The sequence below is a fragment of the Pleurodeles waltl genome, chromosome 12 (assembly GCF_031143425.1).
Source record: "Pleurodeles waltl isolate 20211129_DDA chromosome 12, aPleWal1.hap1.20221129, whole genome shotgun sequence".
Classification (NCBI taxonomy): Eukaryota; Metazoa; Chordata; class Amphibia; order Caudata; family Salamandridae; genus Pleurodeles; species Pleurodeles waltl.
Window position 1 is genome coordinate 47,526,507 of NC_090451.1, and position 21,210 is coordinate 47,547,716.

Consider the following 21,210-nt stretch of genomic DNA (forward strand, 5'->3'; position numbering starts at 1 on the left):
ACAGTGCTCTACAAAACCCCCCTTGTCTGTTCCCCAAGGACGCAGGTACTTACCTGCTAGCAGATTGGAACCGGAGCACCCCTGTTCTCCATAGGCGCCTATGTGTTTTGGGCCCTCCCTTGACCTCTGCACCTCACAGGCACTGTGTTGCTGGTGCTGTGGCTTTGGGGTTGCCTTGAACCCCCAGCAGTGGGCTGCCTATGCCCAGGAGACTGACTGTGGTTTACTTACCTGAGAAACTAACCAAAACTTACTTACCCTAGGAACTGTTGATTTTTGCAGTGTCCACTTTTAAAATAGCTATTTGCCATTTTAACCAAAACTGTGTGTACTACTGTTTTAAATCAAAGTTCTATACTTACCTGTGTGAAGTACCTTGCATTTTATGTACTTACCTCAAATTTGAATCTTGTGGTTCTAAAAATAAATTAAGAAAATATATTTTTCTATATAAAAACCAATTGGCCTGGATTGAAGTCTTTAAGTGTGTGTTCCTCATTTGTTGCCTGTGTGTGTATATCAAATGCTTAACACTACCCTCTGATAAGCCTACTGCTCGACCACACTACCACAAAATAGAGAATTGGTATTGTAGGAAGTTGGCTCTGTATATACTACTTCAAAGTAAGAAATAGCATGCACAGAGTCCAAGGCTTCCCCTTTGAGGTAAGATAGTGGTAAAAAGAGATAATTCTAATGCTCTATTTTGTGGTAGTGTGGTCGAGCAGTAGGCTTATCAGGGGGTATTGTTAAGCATTTGTTGTACAAATACTACTGCCATGTTGTACTCCAACAAACAGGGCAGAGTAGGGTCCTGGACCCTTTGTCAGGAGGCACTATGCCTCTAGACATGGCTGGAACATCAGGGCATTACCCTGATTGTTCAACATCTGGCGGGCTCCCTCACCGCCAGAGCAGACAAACTCAGCTGTCGATGCACAGCCGATCACGAATGGCATCTCCATCCGGAGGTGGTACAAGGACTCTCTCAGCAATGGGGAGAGCCTTGGTTAGATCTGTTAGCCTCCGCCGAGAACGCGCTATGTCAGCTGTTTTGCGTGTTGGAGTTTCCAAGGCGGCACTCGCTTGGAGACGCTTTTTATCTCGAGTGGAACTCTGGCATCCTTTATGTCTTCCCGCCTATCCCTCTTCTGCCCAGAGTTTTCAAGAAAATCAAGAACGACCGGGCCCAAGTCATCTTGGTGGCTCCAGACTGGGCTCGAAGAGTGTGGTATCCAGAGATATTGAGCATGCCCATCGATCCTCCGCTCACACTGCCTCTTCGGGCGGATCTTCTGTCGCAGCAACAGGGGGGACGGTTCTTCACCCGAACCTGTCCAACCTCTGCCTTCATGCATGGAGATTAAGCGGCAACAGTTGACGGCTTTTGCCCTTCCACCCGAAGTCTGCAATGTTATCTTGGCAGCCAGGCACCCCTCGACTAAAACTGTATACGCCTGTCTTTGGAATAAATTTGTGTCATGGTGTACCAGCAAATCGGTTGATCCCCTTTCTGCCCCTCTGTCAGAGGTTCTTCTGTTCATTCTTTCTTTAGCCCAGCAGGGCTCAGCTTTGGGCACTTAGGGTATTTATCTGCCATTTCCGCCTTTCTTAGGCTACATGATCAGCCCTCAGTCTTTAAACTCCTATTGTGAGTAGGTTCCTAAAAGGGCTTACCCATTTATTTCCTCCCACTCCATTTATCATGCCTCAGTGGGACCTTAATCTGGTACTTACTTATTTGATGTGTACCCCCTACGAGCCTATGCATAATTGTCCCTTGCGGCTCCTCAACTTCAAAACTGTCTTTCTGGTCGCTATCACCTCTGCTCGCAGGGTGAGTGAGCTTCAGGCACTTTACTCAAAACCTCCATACTTGTCTGTGCACCCTGACAAAGTAGTGTTGCGCAGTAGAGCTTCCTTCTTGCCTAAGGTGGTTACACCCTTTCGTGTAGGCCAGTCCATCACTTTGCCTACCTTCTACGCTCACCCACATCCTTCCCATGAGGAGGAGAGACTCCACCGTCTGGACCCAAAAAGAGCGTTGCTGTTCTACCTCAATCGTGCTTAAGATTTCTGGGTGGACGACCAACTCTTTATTTAGTATGTGGGTGCGAAAAAAGGGAAGGTGGTGCAAAAGCGTACGATCTCTCGATAGGTGCTACTTTGCATCGAAATGTGCTACGCTTTGGCCAAGAAGCAACCTCTTGAAGGCTTGCATGCTCATTCCACCAGAGCAACTGCTGCTACCACTGGGTTAGCACGCGGAGTTCCTGTCCTGGATATCTGTCAGGCAGCTACGTGGGAGTCCCCGCACACGTTTGCTAAGCATTACTGCCTGGATAATTCGGTCCATCGAGACGGCTATTTTGGTCGTTCGGTCCTGCAGGACTTTCTAGTATGATCTTGGTTCGCAGCCCACCACCGAGGATGGCATTGCTTGGGTATCTATTCTAAGGTAAGGAATCTGCAACTAGGAGTCTCTATCAGTTTTACAAGTTACTTACCTTCGGTAATGAAATATCTGGTAGGCCCCGCGCACCTCCAGTATCCCACCATGCCTCAGAAGTAAGGTGACAGTTGGTTCACAGTTAGGTCAGTAATTTTTTTACGGTGATAAGAAGATACAGGTTAGACAAATGAGCACTGCTGGGACCCTGCTAACCAGGCCCCAGCACCAGTGTTCTTTCCCTAAACTGTACCTTTGTCTCCACAATTGGCACAACCCTGGCATTCAGGTAAGTGCCTTGTAAATGGTACCCCTGGTACCAAGGGCCCTGATGCCAGGGAATGTCTCTAAGGGCGCAGCATATCTTATGCCACCTTAGGAACCTCTATCTCAGCACATGCACACTGCCTCACAGCTTGTGTGTGCTGGTGGGGAGAGTGGGAGGCCTCACGCTTCCGGCGGGAAGCATGAAGTCCTTAAAGTTGCTTCTTTGTTGCAGGATTTTGAACAGAGCCGCTGTTCACTGGAGTTTCTTGGTCCTTGGGTACAGGGCAGTCCTCTGAAGCTTCGGAGGTCGCTGGTCCCTGTTGGATGCGTTTCTGTTGCATTTTCTTCGAAGTTGGGAGACAGGCCGGTAGGGCTGGGGCCAAAGCAGTTGTCGTCTCCGTCTTCTCTTCAGGGCTTCAGGTCAGCAGTCCTTTTTGTTAAGGTTGCAGGAATCTAGTTTCCTAGGCTCTGGGGTGCCCTTAAATACTGAATTTAGGGGGGTGTTTAGGTCTGGGAGGGCAGTAGCCAATGGCTACTGTCCTTGAGAGTGGCTATACCCTCTTTTGCCTCCTCCCTGTGGAGAGGGGGGCACATCCCTAATCCTATTGGGGGAATCCTCCAAGCTCAAGATGGAGGATTTCTCAAGGCAGGGGTCACCTCAGCTCAGGACACCTTAGGGGCTGTCCTGACTGGTGAGTGACTCCTCCTTGTTTTTCTCATTATCTCCTCCAGCCTTGCCGCCAAAAGTGGGGGCAGTGGCCGGAGGGGCGGGCATCTCCACTAGCTGGATCCCCTGGGGCGCTGTAACAAAAGGGGTGAGCCTTTGAGGCTCACCGCCAGGTGTTACAGTTCCTGCAGGGGGAGGTGAGAAGCACTTCCACCCAGTGCAGGCTTTGTCTCTGTCTCCAGAGAGCACAAAGGCTCTCACCCCAGGGGGGCAGAAACGCATCTCAGTGGCAGGCTAGCACTGACCAGTCAGGACTGCACTGAAGGATTGGGTAAAATACAGGGTGCATCTCTGTGTGCATTTTGTAATAAATCCAACACTGGCATCAGTGTGGGTTTATTATTCTGAGAAGTTTGATACCAAACTTCCCAGTATTTAGTGTAGCCATTATGGAGCTGTGGAGTTTTTGACAAACTCCAAGACCATATACTTAATATGGCCACACTGTACTTACAATGTCTAAGAATAGACTTAGACACTGTAGGGGCATATTGCTCATGCAGCTGTGCCCTCACCTATGGTATAGTGCACCCTGCCTTAGGGCTGTAAGGCCTGCTAGAGGGGTGACTTACCTATGTCACAGGCAGTATTTTGTGTGCCTGGCACCCTGAGGGGGATGCCATGTCGACTTTGCCTTTTTCTCCCCACCGACACACACAATCTGCAATGGCAGTGTGCATGTGTTAGGTGAGGGGTCCCTTAGGGTGGCACAACCATGCTGCAGCCCTTAGGGGCCTTCCCTGGTCACAGGGCTCTTGGAACCACCGGTACCTTTTACAAGGGACTTCTCTGTGTGCCAGGGATGTGCCAATTGTGGAACAATGGTACATTTTTAAGAGAAAGAACACTGGTGCTGGGGCCTGGTTAGCAGGGTCCCAGCACACTTCTCAGTCAAGTCAGCATCAATATCAGGCAAAAAGTGGGGGGTAACTGCAACAGGGAGCCATTTTCCTACAATATGCAATCTGTTTTTTGTCATAGCTATTATTTCAGGAACATTTGACTGTCATTACTGGTAACTGGTGTGGTGTAGTTATCTGTTTCATGCTTTGTCTTTTCAGATCAACGATTTGAGTTCTCAGAAGTCTGGGATAGAATGTTTGTTTTTTCAAGCAACCGAAAAGTTTAGAGGAACTGTCAAGGCAATGTATTCTACTCCGGTAAGTGGTTGCCTTCCTTTCAGAGAGTGTAAGGAAATGCCTCCTTGGCATGGTTGCCCCCTGACTTTTTGCCTTTGCTGATGCTATGTTTACAATTGAAAGTGTGCTGAGGCCTGCTAACCAGGCCCCAGCACCAGTGTTCTTTCCCTAACCTGTACTTTTGTATCCACAATTGGCAGACCCTGGCATCCAGATAAGTCCCTTGTAACTGGTACTTCTAGTACCAAGGGCCCTGATGCCAAGGAAGGTCTCTAAGGGCTGCAGCATGTCTTATGCCACCCTGGAGACCTCTCACTCAGCACAGACACACTGCTTGCCAGCTTGTGTGTGCTAGTGAGGACAAAACGAGTAAGTCGACATGGCACTCCCCTCAGGGTGCCATGCCAGCCTCTCACTGCCTATGCAGTATAGGTAAGACACCCCTCTAGCAGGCCTTACAGCCCTAAGGCAGGGTGCACTATACCATAGGTGAGGGTACGAGTGCATGAGCATGGTACCCCTACAGTGTCTAAGCAAAACCTTAGACATTGTAAGTGCAGGGTAGCCATAAGAGTATATGGTCTGGGAGTCTGTCAAACACGAACTCCACAGCACCATAATGGCTACACTGAAAACTGGGAAGTTTGGTATCAAACTTCTCAGCACAATAAAATGTACACTGGCATCACACTTTGTCACAGCCCAGCAGGGCACTCCAGCTTAGTGGAGTTGCCCGCCCCCTCCGGCCACGGCCCCCACTTTTGGCGGCAAGGCTGGAGGGAACAAAGAAAGCAACAAGGAGGAGTCACTGGCCAGTCAGGACAGCCCCTAAGGTGTCCTGAGCTGAAGTGACTCTAACTTTTAGAAATCCTCCATCTTGCAGATGGAGGATTCCCCCAATAGGGTTAGGATTGTGACACCCTCCCCTTGGGAGGAGGCACAAAGAGGGTGTACCCACCCTCAGGGCTAGTAGCCATTGGCTACTAACCCCCCAGACCTAAACACGCCCTTAAATTTAGTATTTAAGGGCTACCCTGAACCCTAGAAAATTAGATTCCTGCAACTACAAGAAGGACTGCCTAGCTGAAAACCCCTGCAGAGGAAGACCAGAAGACAACAACTGCCTTGGCTCCAGAAACTCACCGGCCTGTCTCCTGCCTTCCAAAGAACTCTGCTCCAGCGACGCCTTCCAAGGGACCAGCGACCTCTGACTCCTCTGAGGACTGCCCTGCTTCGAAAAAGACAAGAAACTCCCGAGGACAGCGGACCTGCTCCAAAAAGACTGCAACTTTGTTTCAAGGAGCAGCTTTAAAGACCCTGCAATCTCCCCGCAAGAAGCGTGAGACTTGCAACACTGCACCCGGCGACCCCGACTCGGCTGGTGGAGAACCAACACCTCAGGGAGGACCCCCGGACTACTCTACGACTGTGAGTACCAAAACCTGTCCCCCCTGAGCCCCCACAGCGCCGCCTGCAGAGGGAATCCCGAGGCTTCCCCTGACCGCGACTCTCTGAAACCTAAGTCCCGACGCCTGGAAAAGACCCTGCACCCGCAGCCCCCAGGACCTGAAGGACCGGACTTTCACTGGAGAAGTGACCCCCAGGAGTCCCTCTCCCTTGCCCAAGTGGAGGTTTCCCCGAGGAAGCCCCCCCTTGCCTGCCTGCAGCGCTAAAGAGATCCCCTGATCTCTCATAGACTAACATTGAAAACCCGACGCTTGTTTCTACACTGCACCCGGCCGCCCCCGCGCTGCTGAGGGTGAAATTTCTGTGTGGGCTTGTGTCCCCCCCGGTGCCCTACAAAACCCCCCTGGTCTGCCCTCCGAAGACGCGGGTACTTACCTGCAAGCAGACCGGAACCGGGGCACCCCCTTCTCTCCATTCTAGCCTATGTGTTTTGGGCACCACTTTGAACTCTGCACCTGACCGGCCCTGAGCTGCTGGTGTGGTGACTTTGGGGTTGCTCTGAACCCCCAACGGTGGGCTACCTTGGACCAAGAACTAAGCCCTGTAAGTGTCTTACTTACCTGGTTAACCTAACAAATACTTACCTCCCCTAGGAACTGTGAAAATTGCACTAAGTGTCCACTTTTAAAACAGCTATTTGTGAATAACTTGAAAAGTATACATGCAATTTTGATGATTTTGAAGTTCCTAAAGTACTTACCTGCAATACCTTTCGAATGAGATATTACATGTAGAATTTGAACCTGTGGTTCTTAAAATAAACTAAGAAAAGATATTTTTCTATACAAAAACCTATTGGCTGGATTTGTCTCTGAGTGTGTGTACCTCATTTATTGTCTATGTGTATGTACAACAAATGCTTAACACTACTCCTTGGATAAGCCTACTGCTCGACCACACTACCACAAAATAGAGCATTAGTATTATCTCTTTTTACCACTATTTTACCTCTAAGGGGAACCCTTGGACTCTGTGCATGCTATTCCTTACTTTGAAATAGCACATACAGAGCCAACTTCCTACAGAGAGGAACTGAACAATTGTGTGATTAATAACCTATGAAGCCGAGCACCATCATGTCTAATGCTTCTGAACTGATACAGTGTTATAGTCATGCTCACTACCAGTCTGCAAATTTGATATGTTGATTCAATGGTCATTGCCTGAAAAAATATATATTTTATTGTTTAATATTTGCATTGTCGGGAAACCTGACTCCATGCTTGAACCTCCTCCTTCCAGCTCTGTGTATTCTGCGACCTCATACACATTATTATTTCTTGTGCTTGTATCTAAATTTACTTAACCAAAAATTGGTAGCACTTACAAGCAGGTTAAGTGTATTCATTATGTGCTGTAAAAACATTTAGAAATAATGCAGTTTCATCATTTCCATTTCAATAAATATTGCTAATATTCATTATTCTGGTTGAATCCTACAGACATTAGGTGGCAGCTGTGTGAAATAAACCCTCTTGTCCTACACCACAAATGAATGTCAGCTGATTTTCCTGTCTCTTGTAGTTTTTTAAAAACCCGATGCAAACAGAGAAATAAATATGCTGCATGAGTTCCTTGTCTCTTCTATACAGTAGGACAATCCGTTCGGCTTAGCTGCAGTTCACCTAGCTGCTGTTGCAGAAGTTCTTTTAGAATTCTCTTTTAATTACTGTGTTTTCACAGAATGGACACATTCACGCTCGTTATGGGGATCTTATGGAGCGTTACCAGCTTCTGGTGTACAGCATGGCAAAGGAGCATGAGGAAAAGGATATGAAGCTTGTACTAAATCTCTTCCAGTCATTTCTCGATGAGTTCACCAAAGGCTATTCCCGTAAAGAGGACTCTGAGGTCCAAAAGGTAAATGCTTCCAAGTTGTCTGAGGAGTGAAGCTGGACTGGATAGACCATAGCAGGATTAAGGTCAGTTAATGTTTGATAGTTGCTTGTAGTGCATAACTCTAATCCCTTTGATGCCTGCATGCTGTGGGACGTGGAGTGGGAGCAGTGGTGAGACATCAATCCTCTTTAAAATGATCTGCTTAATGGCTATCAGATGTTACAACAATTGGGTCTCTGACTACCTCGGCTGGACCAGTGTTTGTGTCCTAAAAGGGAAGTATGTGAACTGTTTGAGCCAGTAGACTCAAACCACATGAAGATGGGTGCTAGCTAACCATTCAGAGAGGTTTTGCTTTTGCATGGTGTAGCCAGTCTTCATTCAAAACAAGAGAAAAGGTGGAAATTTTATTCACACTGGAGGCAGCATTTTATTGCCCTTGAAGCCATGTCTCTGCAAGTTGAAGTTTTGATGATGCCTCTAACTCTGCTAGCTATAATATGTGAGGCGGGGCCTTGGCAGAGGCACTGATTGTTGTGAAGACACTAAAGGCAAACCTGAGTTGTGTTTGATCTTTCCACAGCAAAGCAAAGCACAAAAAAAGAAACGCAAACAGGATCAAGTGGTGAGTATTGCTTTATATCTTCAGTCAATTGTGATAGCAAGGTTGCGTGAGGATCAAGGAGACATTGAATGTGGTACGAAAGTTTCCTTCCAAGTTCTAAGCTTTCACAGTATGCTGGGCTTCAGGTAAGGGAAGTTCGGTATGAGTGTATCCCTGAAAGCAAGTGTTCCATCATTAGAGAAAAGAAATATACAGATATTGTCCTCACAAGGACCCCCTAGTTGTGCTCCTCAAGGGAATTCCCTGCAATTAAAGGAAAAGGCATAATTATGGCAAATCTGTCTGTTAACATATTATTAGCTTTAACATCTACATATTTCCATAAATTTAATTATTTCACTATTAAAATGTGTTTTTCACTAAACCAAACATTGAATCTGATATAGACTTCTAACCACAGATTCCTTACCTTTATATTTCATTTCCTTTTTTAGGTTAGTACATTAATCCAACCCTTCTTAATGTCCTGGTGAAATAGTAAAAAGGTTTACCAACACATATTAATTCTTATGATCAGCATTTTTTGTTTACCTATCCATTAAATTACCACAAGTCACATTATTTATATCATGCAAATTCAGTCAGTGTTCTCAATATGTCACTTGCATTCTACAGTAATCTAGAATGAACTTCTGGCTAAAAAAATCATATTGTATCTGATAGAGACTAGTTGAAGATTCCGTTCCTTAGAATTTTCCCCAGGCGCCAGACTGGATCCTGAGATTTTCCTTCGAGCAGTACCCCTACTGCCCAGGTGGCGTCTGTCAACTCTGTCCATCGTTGACGTCATGGTTGCCGTGATGTCGCATATAGGCGCCACTATGGCGCGCTCATGTCAGTTCTTTTCTTTCCATGCCAGCCTATGCGCAGATACAGAGAAGAGCTATCCTCAGTCGCTTTTTGCGAAGTCTTTTTTTACACTTCTTGGTGCATCGAGAAGTCTTCCTGCAAGACTGGATTCAAGCTGTGTTACTCATGTCACTGCATGATGTCGGTGACGGACCGGCACCTCGTGTGCTGGTGGTGTCTGGAGCACAACCATGACCCGAAGTCGTGCTCAGAGTGCCGGACCATGAACACAAAGGCTTTGAGAGAGCTGCCACTAAAGCTCATGGCTGTCGGCACTCAGCTCTGTGTTGCTCCCGGTCTTATTTGAGAAGGAGGTCACAAGACCGCTTGCAGAGCCATTACCACTCATCCTACTCTAAAGCCTCGTGACATTCAGGTCAGAAGAAGTCAAATGAGAACAAACTTTCTTTCACTTCACCCAGTCGCTCAGCTGATGCGACGTGGAAGGAGCGTCAGCGCTTTAGGCCTCTGACCTTGGAGCCTGCTTCTGGGTTGGCTCCGTGCCTCCCTGAGTTTCCAGGAGCCACCCCTCCCTAACTCAGAGAGTTTTATGAGGCCATGCGCCTCATTTTTGGGCAGTCTGACCCTCCTGTGACGCCAGCAGTGTCTGTTCCGTGGCTTTGGCCTTGGCTCCGAAGGACACCCCAGGATCCTTTACCAGATCCATGCTGATGCCATTAATACCATTGCAACCTTCCCAGGCGTCGTTAAGGATGTCGATGCTTCTGACACAGGTTAGGCCCACAATCGTTGTCGATCCCATACTGATTCTTTACTCCGACCTGGAGTCGCAACGATGTCGCTTGACCCGGATTCTGTCTTTGAGGGGAGTTTGCTCCCCAGGTTGGATCCTAATCCTTTAATCAATCAATCAGTCAGATATTTGTAGAGCTCGCTACTCACCCGCTAGGTTCTCAAGGCCAGGTCTTGAGGCGTTTCCTGAAGGTCAGCAGGTCCTGGGTCTGTTGCACGTGGACGGGGAGGGAGTTCCAGGTCTTGGTGGCGAGGTGAGAGAACGATCTGCTGCCGGCTGTAGTTCTGCGGATGCGAGGAACGGTGGCGAGGGCGAGGTTGGCGGAGCGGAGTTGGCGGTTGGGAGCGTAGAAGGTGAGACGCTTGTTGAGGTAAGCAGTGCCGGCGTTGTGGAGTGCTTTGTGAGCATGGGTGAGGAGCTTGAAGGTGATCCTCTTGTTGATGGGGAGTGAGTGTAGATCTCTCAGGTGGGCTGAGATATGGTTACGGCGTGGGATGTCGAGGATGAGGCGTGCAGAGGCGTTCCGTATACGTTGTAGTTTTTTCAAGAGCTTGGCCGTGGATCCTGCATAGAGATCATTGCAGTTAGTCCAGTCTGCTGCTAATGAGGGCCTGGGTGACCGTCCTTCTGGTTTCGGTGGGGATCCACCTGAAGATCTTGTGGAGCACGGGGAGGGTGTTGAAGCAGGAAGATGAGACAGCGTTGACTTGTTAGGTCATGGTGAGCGATGGGTCCAGTATGAAACCTAGGTTGCGTGCATGGTTGGTTGGTGTTGGTGCGGTTCCTAGGGTGGCCGGCCACCAGTAGTCCTCCCAGGCGGATGGGTTGGAGCCGAGGATGAGGTCCTCTGTCTTGTCTGAGTTCAGTTTGAGGCGGCTGTTCTCCATCCAGCTGGCGATGGCCTTTACTCAGTCTTGGAAGTTGATTTTGGCGGTGGCAGTGTCCATGGTGAGTGATAGGACCAGCTGGGTGTTGTCAGTGTAGGAGATGATGTTGAGGTTGTGTGATCATACGATGTTGGCGAGCAGTGCCATAAAGATGTTGCAAAGGGTTGGGCTGAGTGAGGATCCTTGGGGAATTCTGCAGATGGTTTGGTGACTCCAGAGAGGAAGGGAGGGAGGCGGACTCCCTGGGTTCTGCTGGAGAGGAAGGAGCCCAGGGCTTTTGTGGCGGATCCCTGCATCATGGAGGCGTGTGCAAAGGGTGTGGTGGTAGATGGTGTCGAAGGCAGCAGAGAGGTCTAGGAGGATGAGGGCCGCGGTTTTGCCTCTGTCGAGCGCAGTCTCGGTGCTGTGTTTGCTATGGAAGCTGGATTGAGAAGTGTCCAGCATGTTGTTGTCTTCAAGGAAGCGGGTCAGTTGGCCATTGACAATCTTCTCAATGACCTTCGCCGGGAAGGGGAGGAGGGAGATGGGCCTGTAGTTCTTGAGATCTCAAGGGTCTGCTTTGGGTTTCTTTAGCAGGACGTTGACTTCAGCGTGCTTCCAGCTTTCCGGGAAGGTGGCAGTCTCGAAGGAACTGTTGACGATCATTTGGAGTTGAAGACATGGTGGGAGCAGGGGTCGGAGGGTGAACCGGAGTGGATGGAGCTCATAGTTTTGATGGTATCCTCGTTGTTAATGGGGGTCCAGGAGAGCAGTAGATTGGTGTGGCTGGGGTCCGGTGAGTCAGGGTTTGTGGTGACAGCGGTTGTCGGGGGTGTTGGGGTTTTGAAGCTGTCGTGAATGTCCGTGATCTTGCGGTGAAAGGAGTAGGAGAGGGAGTCGCAGAGGTCTTGCGAAGGTGGGGTGTCGTTGGAGCAGGACCTGGGGTTGACGAGTTCCTTAATGATGTTGTTGTGCTCTTTGCTGTCGTGAACGTTGTTGTCGACGAGTTCCTGGTAGAATGATCTCTTGGTGGTCCGGATGAGCTGGTGGTGGTCCGGATGAGCTGGTGGGTACCATGAGCACATGGAGGTACCATGAGCATATGGAGGAGTTGCTGTACCTTTTAATATTTCCAGCTAGAAGATCCTGAAATGGACTGGGCTTAGGAATTTGGCGCAGCCAGTGGTCTTGATACCTCCCCTAATGCTGGCATGCCTTCTTCCCCTACTGTGACTACGGAGGAGGGAGCCTCTTATTCATTGGTGGTGAGAAGAGTAGCTAAGTTCTTGGGCCTCAAGCTGCCTTCGATGGCTGTCAGGGCTAACCTCCTGACTGAGGTGCTTCAGCCCAGGGCTTCTATGTTGTGAACCCCTTTTGCCCTTCAATAAAGCCCTCACTGATCTCCTTCTGGGGATGTGGTCTAAACCCAAGACAGGGGCTCCTGTCAACAGGACAATCATCCGCTGCCCTAGGCCTGTACCTAACAACCCTAAATTCCTGACCCAACTTCCCACGCCTGAGAGTTTGGTCATCCAGGGTGGTGCATTCCCCTCCGTACCACCGGATAGAGAATCAAAATGACTGAATCAACTTGGGAAGAAGTTATTCTCTTCCTTCAGTCTGGTGTTGCGATCCGTGAACACCGCATGCCTTTTGGGCCGCTGTTCCTATGCTTTATGGGATACGGTCGTGCAGGTGCTGCCAAAGGTCCTGGAGCATGCCCTGGCCATTCTCTCCAAAGCTGTTGCTGACTGGAGAGATGCAGCTAAGTTCACAATTTGTTGTGGGCTGGGCACAACCGACTCACTAAGCAGATCGGTTGTGTCGACGGTGGCCTTGAGGTATCATGCTTGGTTGAGGACATCTGGCTTTTCGAGGGATGTCCAGCAATCGCTTATGGACATGCCCTTTGATGGCATCTGTCTCTTCTGAGGCAAAGCGGACTCAGCACTTGAGCGCTTTAAGGAGTCCTGGGCTATGGCTCGGTTCCTTAGCCTCGCAGCTGCTCCTTGCCCCCTCAGTCCACTTTTCACCCCTTTTGTGGCTACAGAAGGGGCGCCAAACCACATCCATTTCTCTCCAGCCACCATGCCGCACATGCTGCCCAGCCTCTGGGTGGCCGCAGGATCCACTGTCCCTGTGGATCAGGGACCCAGTGGTTGGCCCAGTCCACCCCTGCCCCCCTCCATCTACAGCCTCCAAACCTTCCTAGTCAATTGCTCCATCACGGACCAGTTGGAGGCAGGATTCACCATCACCTGCACCATTGGGAATCTATCACGATGGATGGGTTCTGCAAATTATCCGAAGGGACTACTCCCTCTCCTTCTAGACTTCTCCTTTGGCTGTACCACCATCCATCTATCAGAAGACAGAGGATCACTTCGTACTTCTCTCTGAAGAACTTACAGCTCTCTTGGCCAAGGGAGCCATAGAGAGTGGCCCTGTGCCAGAAGTAGGTCGTAGTTATTCCCACTACTTTCTGGTCCACATTAGTTTCCTCAGAAAGGAAAAGTTCAAAATGATCACTCTGGCTCAGGTCGTATCTGCCCTGGAGACTGGATGTTAGCGTTGGACATGCAGGACGCCTATTTTCACATTCCTGTCCTGCATTGCCCACAGCCTTTACTTGCGGTTCGTGGTAGGTCATAAGTGCTTTCAGTTTACCATGCTTCCCTTTGGCCGTCCCAGCACCGCTCGGGTGTTCTCAAATTGATGGCGGTGGTCACAGCTCGTCTGCGCCATCTAGGGGTTACAGACTTACACTAACTCAACTGCTCGGCTCACCCCAGGCTGTTATCTCCCACCTCCAGACTATGGTGGACCTTCTGCATTCGCTGGGGTACACTATAACCGTGCAAAGTCAAACCTGACTAGCTCTCAGACCCTCCCTTTCATTGCAACTGTTCTGGACACAGTGCAGTTTCGGGCCAATCCTCTCAAGCGACAAGACCAGGACATTCAGGCTATGATACTGATGTTTCGGCCTCTGTTCTGGGTTTCAGTGAGGATGACTCTGAGGCTGCTGGGCCCCACGACCTTTTGCATCCTGCTGGTCACACATGCCAGATGGCATATGCGGGCTCTGCAGTGGGATCTAAAGTTCCAGTGGGCACCTAATCAAGGGAATCTCTCTGACATGGTCCATATCTCTGAGAGAACTGCACAAGATCTGCAGTGGTGGCTTTCGAACCACAATTGGGTCAAAGGCAGATCCCTTTCCCTTCCCCTACCAGATCTAACAGTAGTTAAAGTTGTGTCACTCCTTGTATGGAGTGGCCACATGGGGGAGGCGAAGATCGGAGGTGTCCGGGCTCCACATAAACCTTCTGGAACTTGGGGCGATCAGGCTTGCATTGAAAGCATTCCCCCCCCCCCCCTCTCAAAGGGAGGGTGGTGCAGATGTTCACAGACAACACTACCTTCATGTGGTAGTGTAACAAGCAGGGTGGGGTGGGGTTGTGGACCCTGCGTCTGGATGTAACAGGAATGGTGGTTCAACATCTGGCGGGCTCTCTGAACACCAGAGAAGACAAACTCAGCTGTCAATGCATGGTCGATCACAAAAGGTGTCTCCCTTCGGAGGTGGCGCAAGGTCTCTTTCAGCATTGAGGAGTGCCTTGGTTAGATCTGTTTGCCTCCGCATTGAATGCGCAGTGTCAGCTGTTTTGCGCATTGGAGTTTCCAAGGCAGCGCTTGCACTGTGGCGCTTTTTGTCTCGAACAGAACTCAGGCCTTCTGTACGCCTTTCTGCCAATACCAATTCTGCCCACAGTTCTCAAGAAGATCAAAAATGACCCAGTACAAGTAATTCTTGTGGCTACGGACTGGACACAGAGGATGGTATCTCGAGCTTCTGATCATGGCCATCGATCCTCCTCTCAGGCTGCCTCTTCAGGAGGATCTTCTGTCGCAACAGCAGGGGACGGATCTCCACCCAAACCTGTCCAGTCTCCATCTTCTTGCGTGGAGATTGAGCAGCGGCAGTTGAGAGCTTTTGACTTTCTGGCCCAAGCTTGTAATGTTATCTTGGCAGTCAGGTGTCCCTCCACCTTAGACACCTGTCGTTGAAACAAATTAGTGGCATGGTGTACCAGTCTGAGGTTCTTTTGTTTACACTCTCTCTTGCCCTGCAGGGCTCTGCTTTGGGCACGCATATGGGTTATCCCTCTGCCATCTCTGCTTTTTCTCGGACTACCTGGTCAACCTTCCTTGTTTAAATCTCCCTTTGTTTTTGAGATTCCTCAAAGATCTCCCTCACGTGTTTCTGCCTACCCCGTTCATATTCCCCCAGTTGGAGTTGAACCTGTTACTCACTTTAATCATGTGTGTTCCTTTTGAGTCTCTTCATAATTGTCCTCTTCGCCGTCTTACTTCAAAAACAGCCTTCGTTGTAGCCATCACTTTCTTCGAAGCCGCCCTTCATCTCTGTTCATCCTGACAAAGTAGTGCTTTGTACCAGGGCATCTTTTCTACCTAAAGTGGTCACGCCCTTTCATGTAGGCCAGTCCATCACCTTGCCTACTTTTTACGTACCCCCACGTCCTTCTCGAGAAGAGGAGAGACTCCACCGTCAGGATCCAAAAAGAGCATTGAGTTCTACCTTAATAATACCAAAGACTTGCGGGTAGACAATTAACTCTTTGTTGGTTACGTGGGTGCAAAGAAAGGACGGGCAGTATAGAAAAGGACCAGCTGTAGATGAATTGTTCTCTGCATCAAAATGTGCTCCGTTTTGGCTAAAAGGCAACCCTCTGAGGGTCTGCCTGCTCACTCTACCAGAGCAACGGCTGCAACCACTGCGTTAGCTCACAGAATTCCAGTCCTGGACATCTGCCAGGCAGCAACGTGGGCGTCCCTGCACACATTCGCTAACACTACTGCTTGAACAATCAGGCCCACATGGACGGCTACTTTGGCCTTTCGGTCCTGCAGGACTTCTTAGTATGATCTTAGTTTGCAGACCCTTCTCCAGGGATGCTATTGATAGAGAGTTCTAGTTGCAGATACCTATTAGATGATCAAGTTACTTACCTTTGGTAATGAATTATCTGGTAGAGACATATTCTTGCTGCAGATTCCTTACCGACCCACCCATTCTCCCTACTCTGCTAACTGATTTCTAGGGACAGGGACTTCCCTTTCAGGGCACTAGTTTTGGCGCACTAATCTCAGTGTTCTTCATGGCTCCGCGCTTCTGGCGTAGAAAGTTGTGAAAAGAAACAGACGTCAGCGTGCCGGGGTGGTGCCCATGTACGACCAAAACATCATCACGGAGACCACGATGGATGCGGAGTCGACCGACTCCACCTGAAGACGCGCAGGGGTACTGCTCAAAGAAAATAATCTCCAGATCCAGTCTGACGCCTGGGATAAATTCTGAGGTAAGGAATTAGCAACTAGACTGTCTCTACCAGATAAGTCGCTACCGAAGGTAAGTAACTTGTTCATTAGGTAAATACACTGCACTGTACTGATCATTTTGATTACTAATGTTGAAAATACTGAGAACCCTGACTGAATTTATATGATATAAATAATGTGACTTGCGGTACTTTAATGGATAAGTTAAAAAAAGATTGCTGATCATAAGAATTAATGTGTATTGGTATGCTTTTTTACTATTTCACTAGGATATTAATTAGGAAGGGTTGGATTAATGTACTAAGCTAAAAAAATATAACAAATACAAGAAGTAACTCTTTCAGGGACACTGTTATATTTGAGAATTTGTGCCCAGCTTCCTGAGAGAGAATATTGGGTTGCCCTATTTCTTGTCATGTTGTAACCGCAGGTCTGTGCATGCATCTTTGCACCCGCCACGAGGCTCCAGCTCAAACAGATGTGTTCTTGTTTTTTTATGTACTACGAAGGCCAGCAGACCAGTTGTCAGCTGTGCGTGGTCGGATCACAATCAGTCTGTAAAGCACTCCTCCTCCTTCCCAACCTGAACGGAGTCCGCTGGAATTCATACCTCTGGCTGAATGACCAGCAAAGCGCTGGTGGGCACGGAGGGCCAAAAACAGATATAATTATGGAGCTCTTAGAAAAATCTCTTGCAACTTTTCAAGATTTAGTCTATTTCCACCTAAAACAAGTGTTCGGAATGTCACTTGAAAATTGCAAGTGACATTGCAGCACAGCTCCTCTGCTCGTGCTGCAGCAGAGCGGCTCCTCTGCTCGTGCTGCAGCAGAGCGGCTCCTCTGCTCGTGCTGCAGCAGAGCGGCTCCTCTGCTCGTGCTGCAGCAGAGCGGCTCCTCTGCTCGTGCTGCAGCAGAGCGGCTCCTCTGCTCGTGCTGCCGCAGAGCGGCTCCTCTGCTCGTGCTGCCGCAGAGCGGCTCCTCTGCTCGTGCTGCCGCAGAGCGGCTCCTCTGCTCGTGCTGCCGCAGAGCGGCTCCTCTACTCGTGCACCATTGCGGCTCCTCTACTCGTGCACCATTGCGGCTCCTCTACTCGTGCACCATTGCGGCTCCTCTACTCGTGCACCATTGCGGCTCCTCTACTCGTGCACCATTGCGGCTCCTCTACTCGTGCACCATTGCGGCTCCTCTACTCGTGCACCATTGCGGCTCCTCTACTCGTGCACCATTGCGGCTCCTCTACTCGTGCACCATTGCGGCTCCTCTACTCGTACACCATTGCGGCTCCTCTACTCCTGCTGCAGCAGAGCGACTCCTCTACTCCTGCCGCAGCAGAGCAAGGGCGAGTGAACCAAGTTTATGTACATTTTCCTGGGGGTGCAGAGTGTTCGTGGCTTGCAGCACGCTGGGAACAAGTGGTCACTTACAGAGTATTAAAAGGAACTTCAAGGGCAAACGTGCAGTTATGTTGATGTAGCTACTTTGCTTGATAAGATTGCCTTGATTTTCAGTCTGAATGCTGTTTGAGATCATTCATTTCTTTTTCTCTCGCCTATCCACCGTTTGCAGACGGAGCATTGCGGCCATGTTTTCGTCCATTACCAAGTTAGCATAGGCCAGTCGTGTGAACAGTGCACATCCAATATCTGGCCCATGGACAAAGTGTACCTCTGCAGAAGTAAGAAGTGAATTCTTTTGTACTTGTTTGGGCAATAATAAAACTGCTACTGTCTGTTTGATGTTATCGGAACTATTGTGAAGTGTTTGTGAAGGCAAGTCTAAGATAAGAGCATGTTTTTACAAGTTACTTAGAGCCAGTAAAGTCCGGAGTGTGATTGTATACATAAAACAGAGACCTGTCTGAGTGCTTAAAATAACAAAGTTTTCGGTGCTGCTTTGGCACCAGAACACCTCCTTAGCACAGTTTTGAACATAAATGCTCATTGGAACATGCTGGAGAAAGGTGGGAGGTCAGATTGCTTGGTATTTGGGTATTAACTGGAAGTATATACCCACATTTCAAATGTTCTAGCAAAGGCTGAGGAGACTCGAACAGCGCCTTGCACTCCGCTGTCCTGTCTGTACCGATTGCAACCAGTTAACACTGTCTTCCCCCACAGCTGCCGTCATTTAGTGGCTTCAGGTGCAGGGGGCTAAGGCCTTCGAGGTGCTTCTGATTTTTCAGGGTTCTTCCTCGAGGTGTGGCTGCTCAGTTCCCGCTCTCTCAGTCCATGTCTGTTAACACTGAATGTCGTCTGCAGTGGGAGATTCTCGCAGAAGCGGGGTTGCCTCCTTCTGCCGCTGCCATTCAATGACAGAAGCTGCTGAGGGAGAGGAATGGGGCATTTACCAGCGGTGGCTCAGTGAATTACATCTGTAGAGGTTCCTGGAAATTGACAAGCCAACTAGCCCTCCCCCCGCCCACGGACGTCTTTCTTCCTAAGCGATTGGGGCTATTTAGAAACAGAGTGACTCACAGGAGTTCAAGAAGTATAAAGTTTGCAATATACGTTTTTGGCAGCACCTTCCATGTGTGCAGGCTCCCTCATTCTAGGGACTGATCTGAGGACGACAAGAAGGCAAACACTGCCCTTTAAGTGCTTGGAAGCAAGATATTGACTTAGGTTTTTATTTAGTACTGGGCCTAGTGGTTGGTGGACCAGTGAATCACTACAGGGGTCTGTGTTGGATCTTGGGGGTACGCTGGGTCTCACCCAGTCATGCTTCTGATAGATACAACCTAATGTCTCCATATAAGTGTCCTAAAGATGAATGTGACCTTTCAGACTCTTTCCCTTGTCACAGCAGGGTTGCTGCAGGTTGTGTTGAAGGGTTGAACACTCATGGCTGTTTTATGTTTAAAATGTGGGACGTAGATATTGGCCTTTTCCACTTGTTGTCTTCTTTCTCCCCAGATTGCTCAATGATCTGCCACAAAAAGTGTATACCGAAAATCCAGAATGTGTGCATCTCATCATATGTCCTTAAGGTATGTATGTCTGCTGTGAGTATCCTTGGCAGGTGGAAGCGACTGTGAGTATCTTTGGCAAATGTTAGGGCCCTGTTGCAACTTGGCCAGTAGGTGAATTCACCACCTTCGGGGGAGAGATTTGTAACATGCCAGGCACAGTTTTAACTCCCATTGGAGCCACCTCAGTATTCCGTCTTACCTGCGTGACAAAGTGAGTAACACTGAACTGTGTGAAAGTGACACATGTTGCCGCTTGCATTGACAAGTTGCTACGAAATGGATCATATGAGTAAAATCATTGAGTAGGGTGACATTTTGCTTCAGTTGTGATTTCCTAAAATGTTTCTTTGCCTAAATTTTTTTTTTTACTACGTTTTACTTTTGGGCTTTGACATGGTTTGTGGGTTCGTGCAGTGTACAGTTAATGCTGCAATAACTGTCTGCTACCACTAGGCTGCCTATAGTTCCCAGTGGTTACCTGGATAGAGCAGCATAAACATTACCAAGGAGTACCTTTTCATAATCGTTTAACCTGCCCATAGCAGCCCGCAGTGCCCAGCATCATGGATCCAGCTGTACTCTCATGGCCTCTCCTTCTCTTCCAGAACGAGCGGAGTGCAGAGTCGCGCCACTTTGGGGTGGAGGTGTCTGCTCTGACCAGTGATAGCAACCCCATCCCCATTGTGATGGAGAAACTTCTCGAGTACCTGGAGATGCACGGCCTGTACACAGAAGGGATCTACCGCAAGTCTGGAGCGGCCAACCGCATGAGGGAGCTGAAGCAGTCGCTAGAGAATGGTAAAGCCTGGCTTAATGCTTTTGCAGGTTTTTTCCACTGTTCTGTTTCATAACTTAAAACCGCTTAAAATGTGCCTCACCCGCTAAGCCACAGGTTATGGTCACGATGTTTTTAAATTTAATTGGTGATTTGCAATTATGTGGATCATCTACCTGAACTTGTTTTGTTAGCGATTGGACCTGTAGAAGTAGCCACAAACGCCGGCTCTCACAATACGATTGAGATGCAGTGACTGGTGGTACAAGTAGGGTCACTGGATGATTGATTTACAAACATGTGTGGGCTCTTGCTGTCTGGTACGTAGAAGCTCAAAATATATGTAGATGTTTTCCCTGCACCACTGTTGGTTAGGTGCACGGGTTCAGGTCTGTGCGCTGGACCAAGTGGCAATTAGTTGAAGACCCAGTGGGGCCAGTCAGCGGATGATGCCTTGTGAATGGTAAATATGTACTGTAAACCTGGCTGACAGTATATTCCCTTTGTCTGTCGATAACTCCAAGATTTTCCCGGGGTGAACGTGCAGAAGAAAAGCAGTAGCAGGAATCGAGTCCCAGTACACAGACTGAGCAGGTTCAGAAGTGGTTCTGCCCTGAGGGGACCCACTGAAGATGTATTCTGATTCTGCGCCTGTAAGGGCTGAAACCAAAGAGTTTGTTGTAGTGTTGGAGGAGTTACCTTTGGGCAATAATGTAGCTGTGTGGTGTCGTGAAAGCAGAGAGGTAATTGAAATGTTTGGGGTTAGCCTCTTTGCAGAATATTTTTGTGTGTGAAGTGTTTACAAAGGCAATTGTGATAGTCAGCAGTGCCTAGAGAAGTCTGTTCTTAAATCATTCTGCACAAGGGACCTCCGTTCTTGGCATGGCATTCCAGGTTTAGGTAGTGGAACAGTGGGGCTTTTTATAGTGTTAACGTTTAGTATGGTGCTAAAAAGCATGAAAAGGGCTAATACACTATCAGACCAGTCTTGCACAGGAAGAAACTGTGGTGGGCCTGGGATGAGGAATCCCATGTGTCGAGGAGGAGTGCAGTCCATCTACAAAGGCAATATATTCTGGATGCTAGGCTGAGTTTGTGGCCTGCTCCGAGCATTGCCGCCT

The 21,210-nt window shown here is 48.9% G+C and overlaps 1 protein-coding gene across 8 annotated transcripts in view; it reads left to right on the top strand.

Annotated features, from left to right (window-relative positions):
- The window catches only part of MYO9B (myosin IXB), a 337,738-nt gene that overhangs the window by 291,400 nt on the left and 25,128 nt on the right, over nt 1–21,210 (top strand). For all 8 annotated transcript variants that reach the window (XM_069215688.1, XM_069215684.1, XM_069215681.1 and 5 more), the window contains 6 exons: nt 4,505–4,603; nt 7,733–7,909; nt 8,472–8,513; nt 17,913–18,021; nt 19,259–19,332; nt 19,920–20,112. In XM_069215688.1, coding sequence (XP_069071789.1) covers nt 4,505–4,603; nt 7,733–7,909; nt 8,472–8,513; nt 17,913–18,021; nt 19,259–19,332; nt 19,920–20,112 — 694 coding nt within the window. The remainder of the gene's footprint in view (nt 1–4,504; nt 4,604–7,732; nt 7,910–8,471; nt 8,514–17,912; nt 18,022–19,258; nt 19,333–19,919; nt 20,113–21,210) is intronic.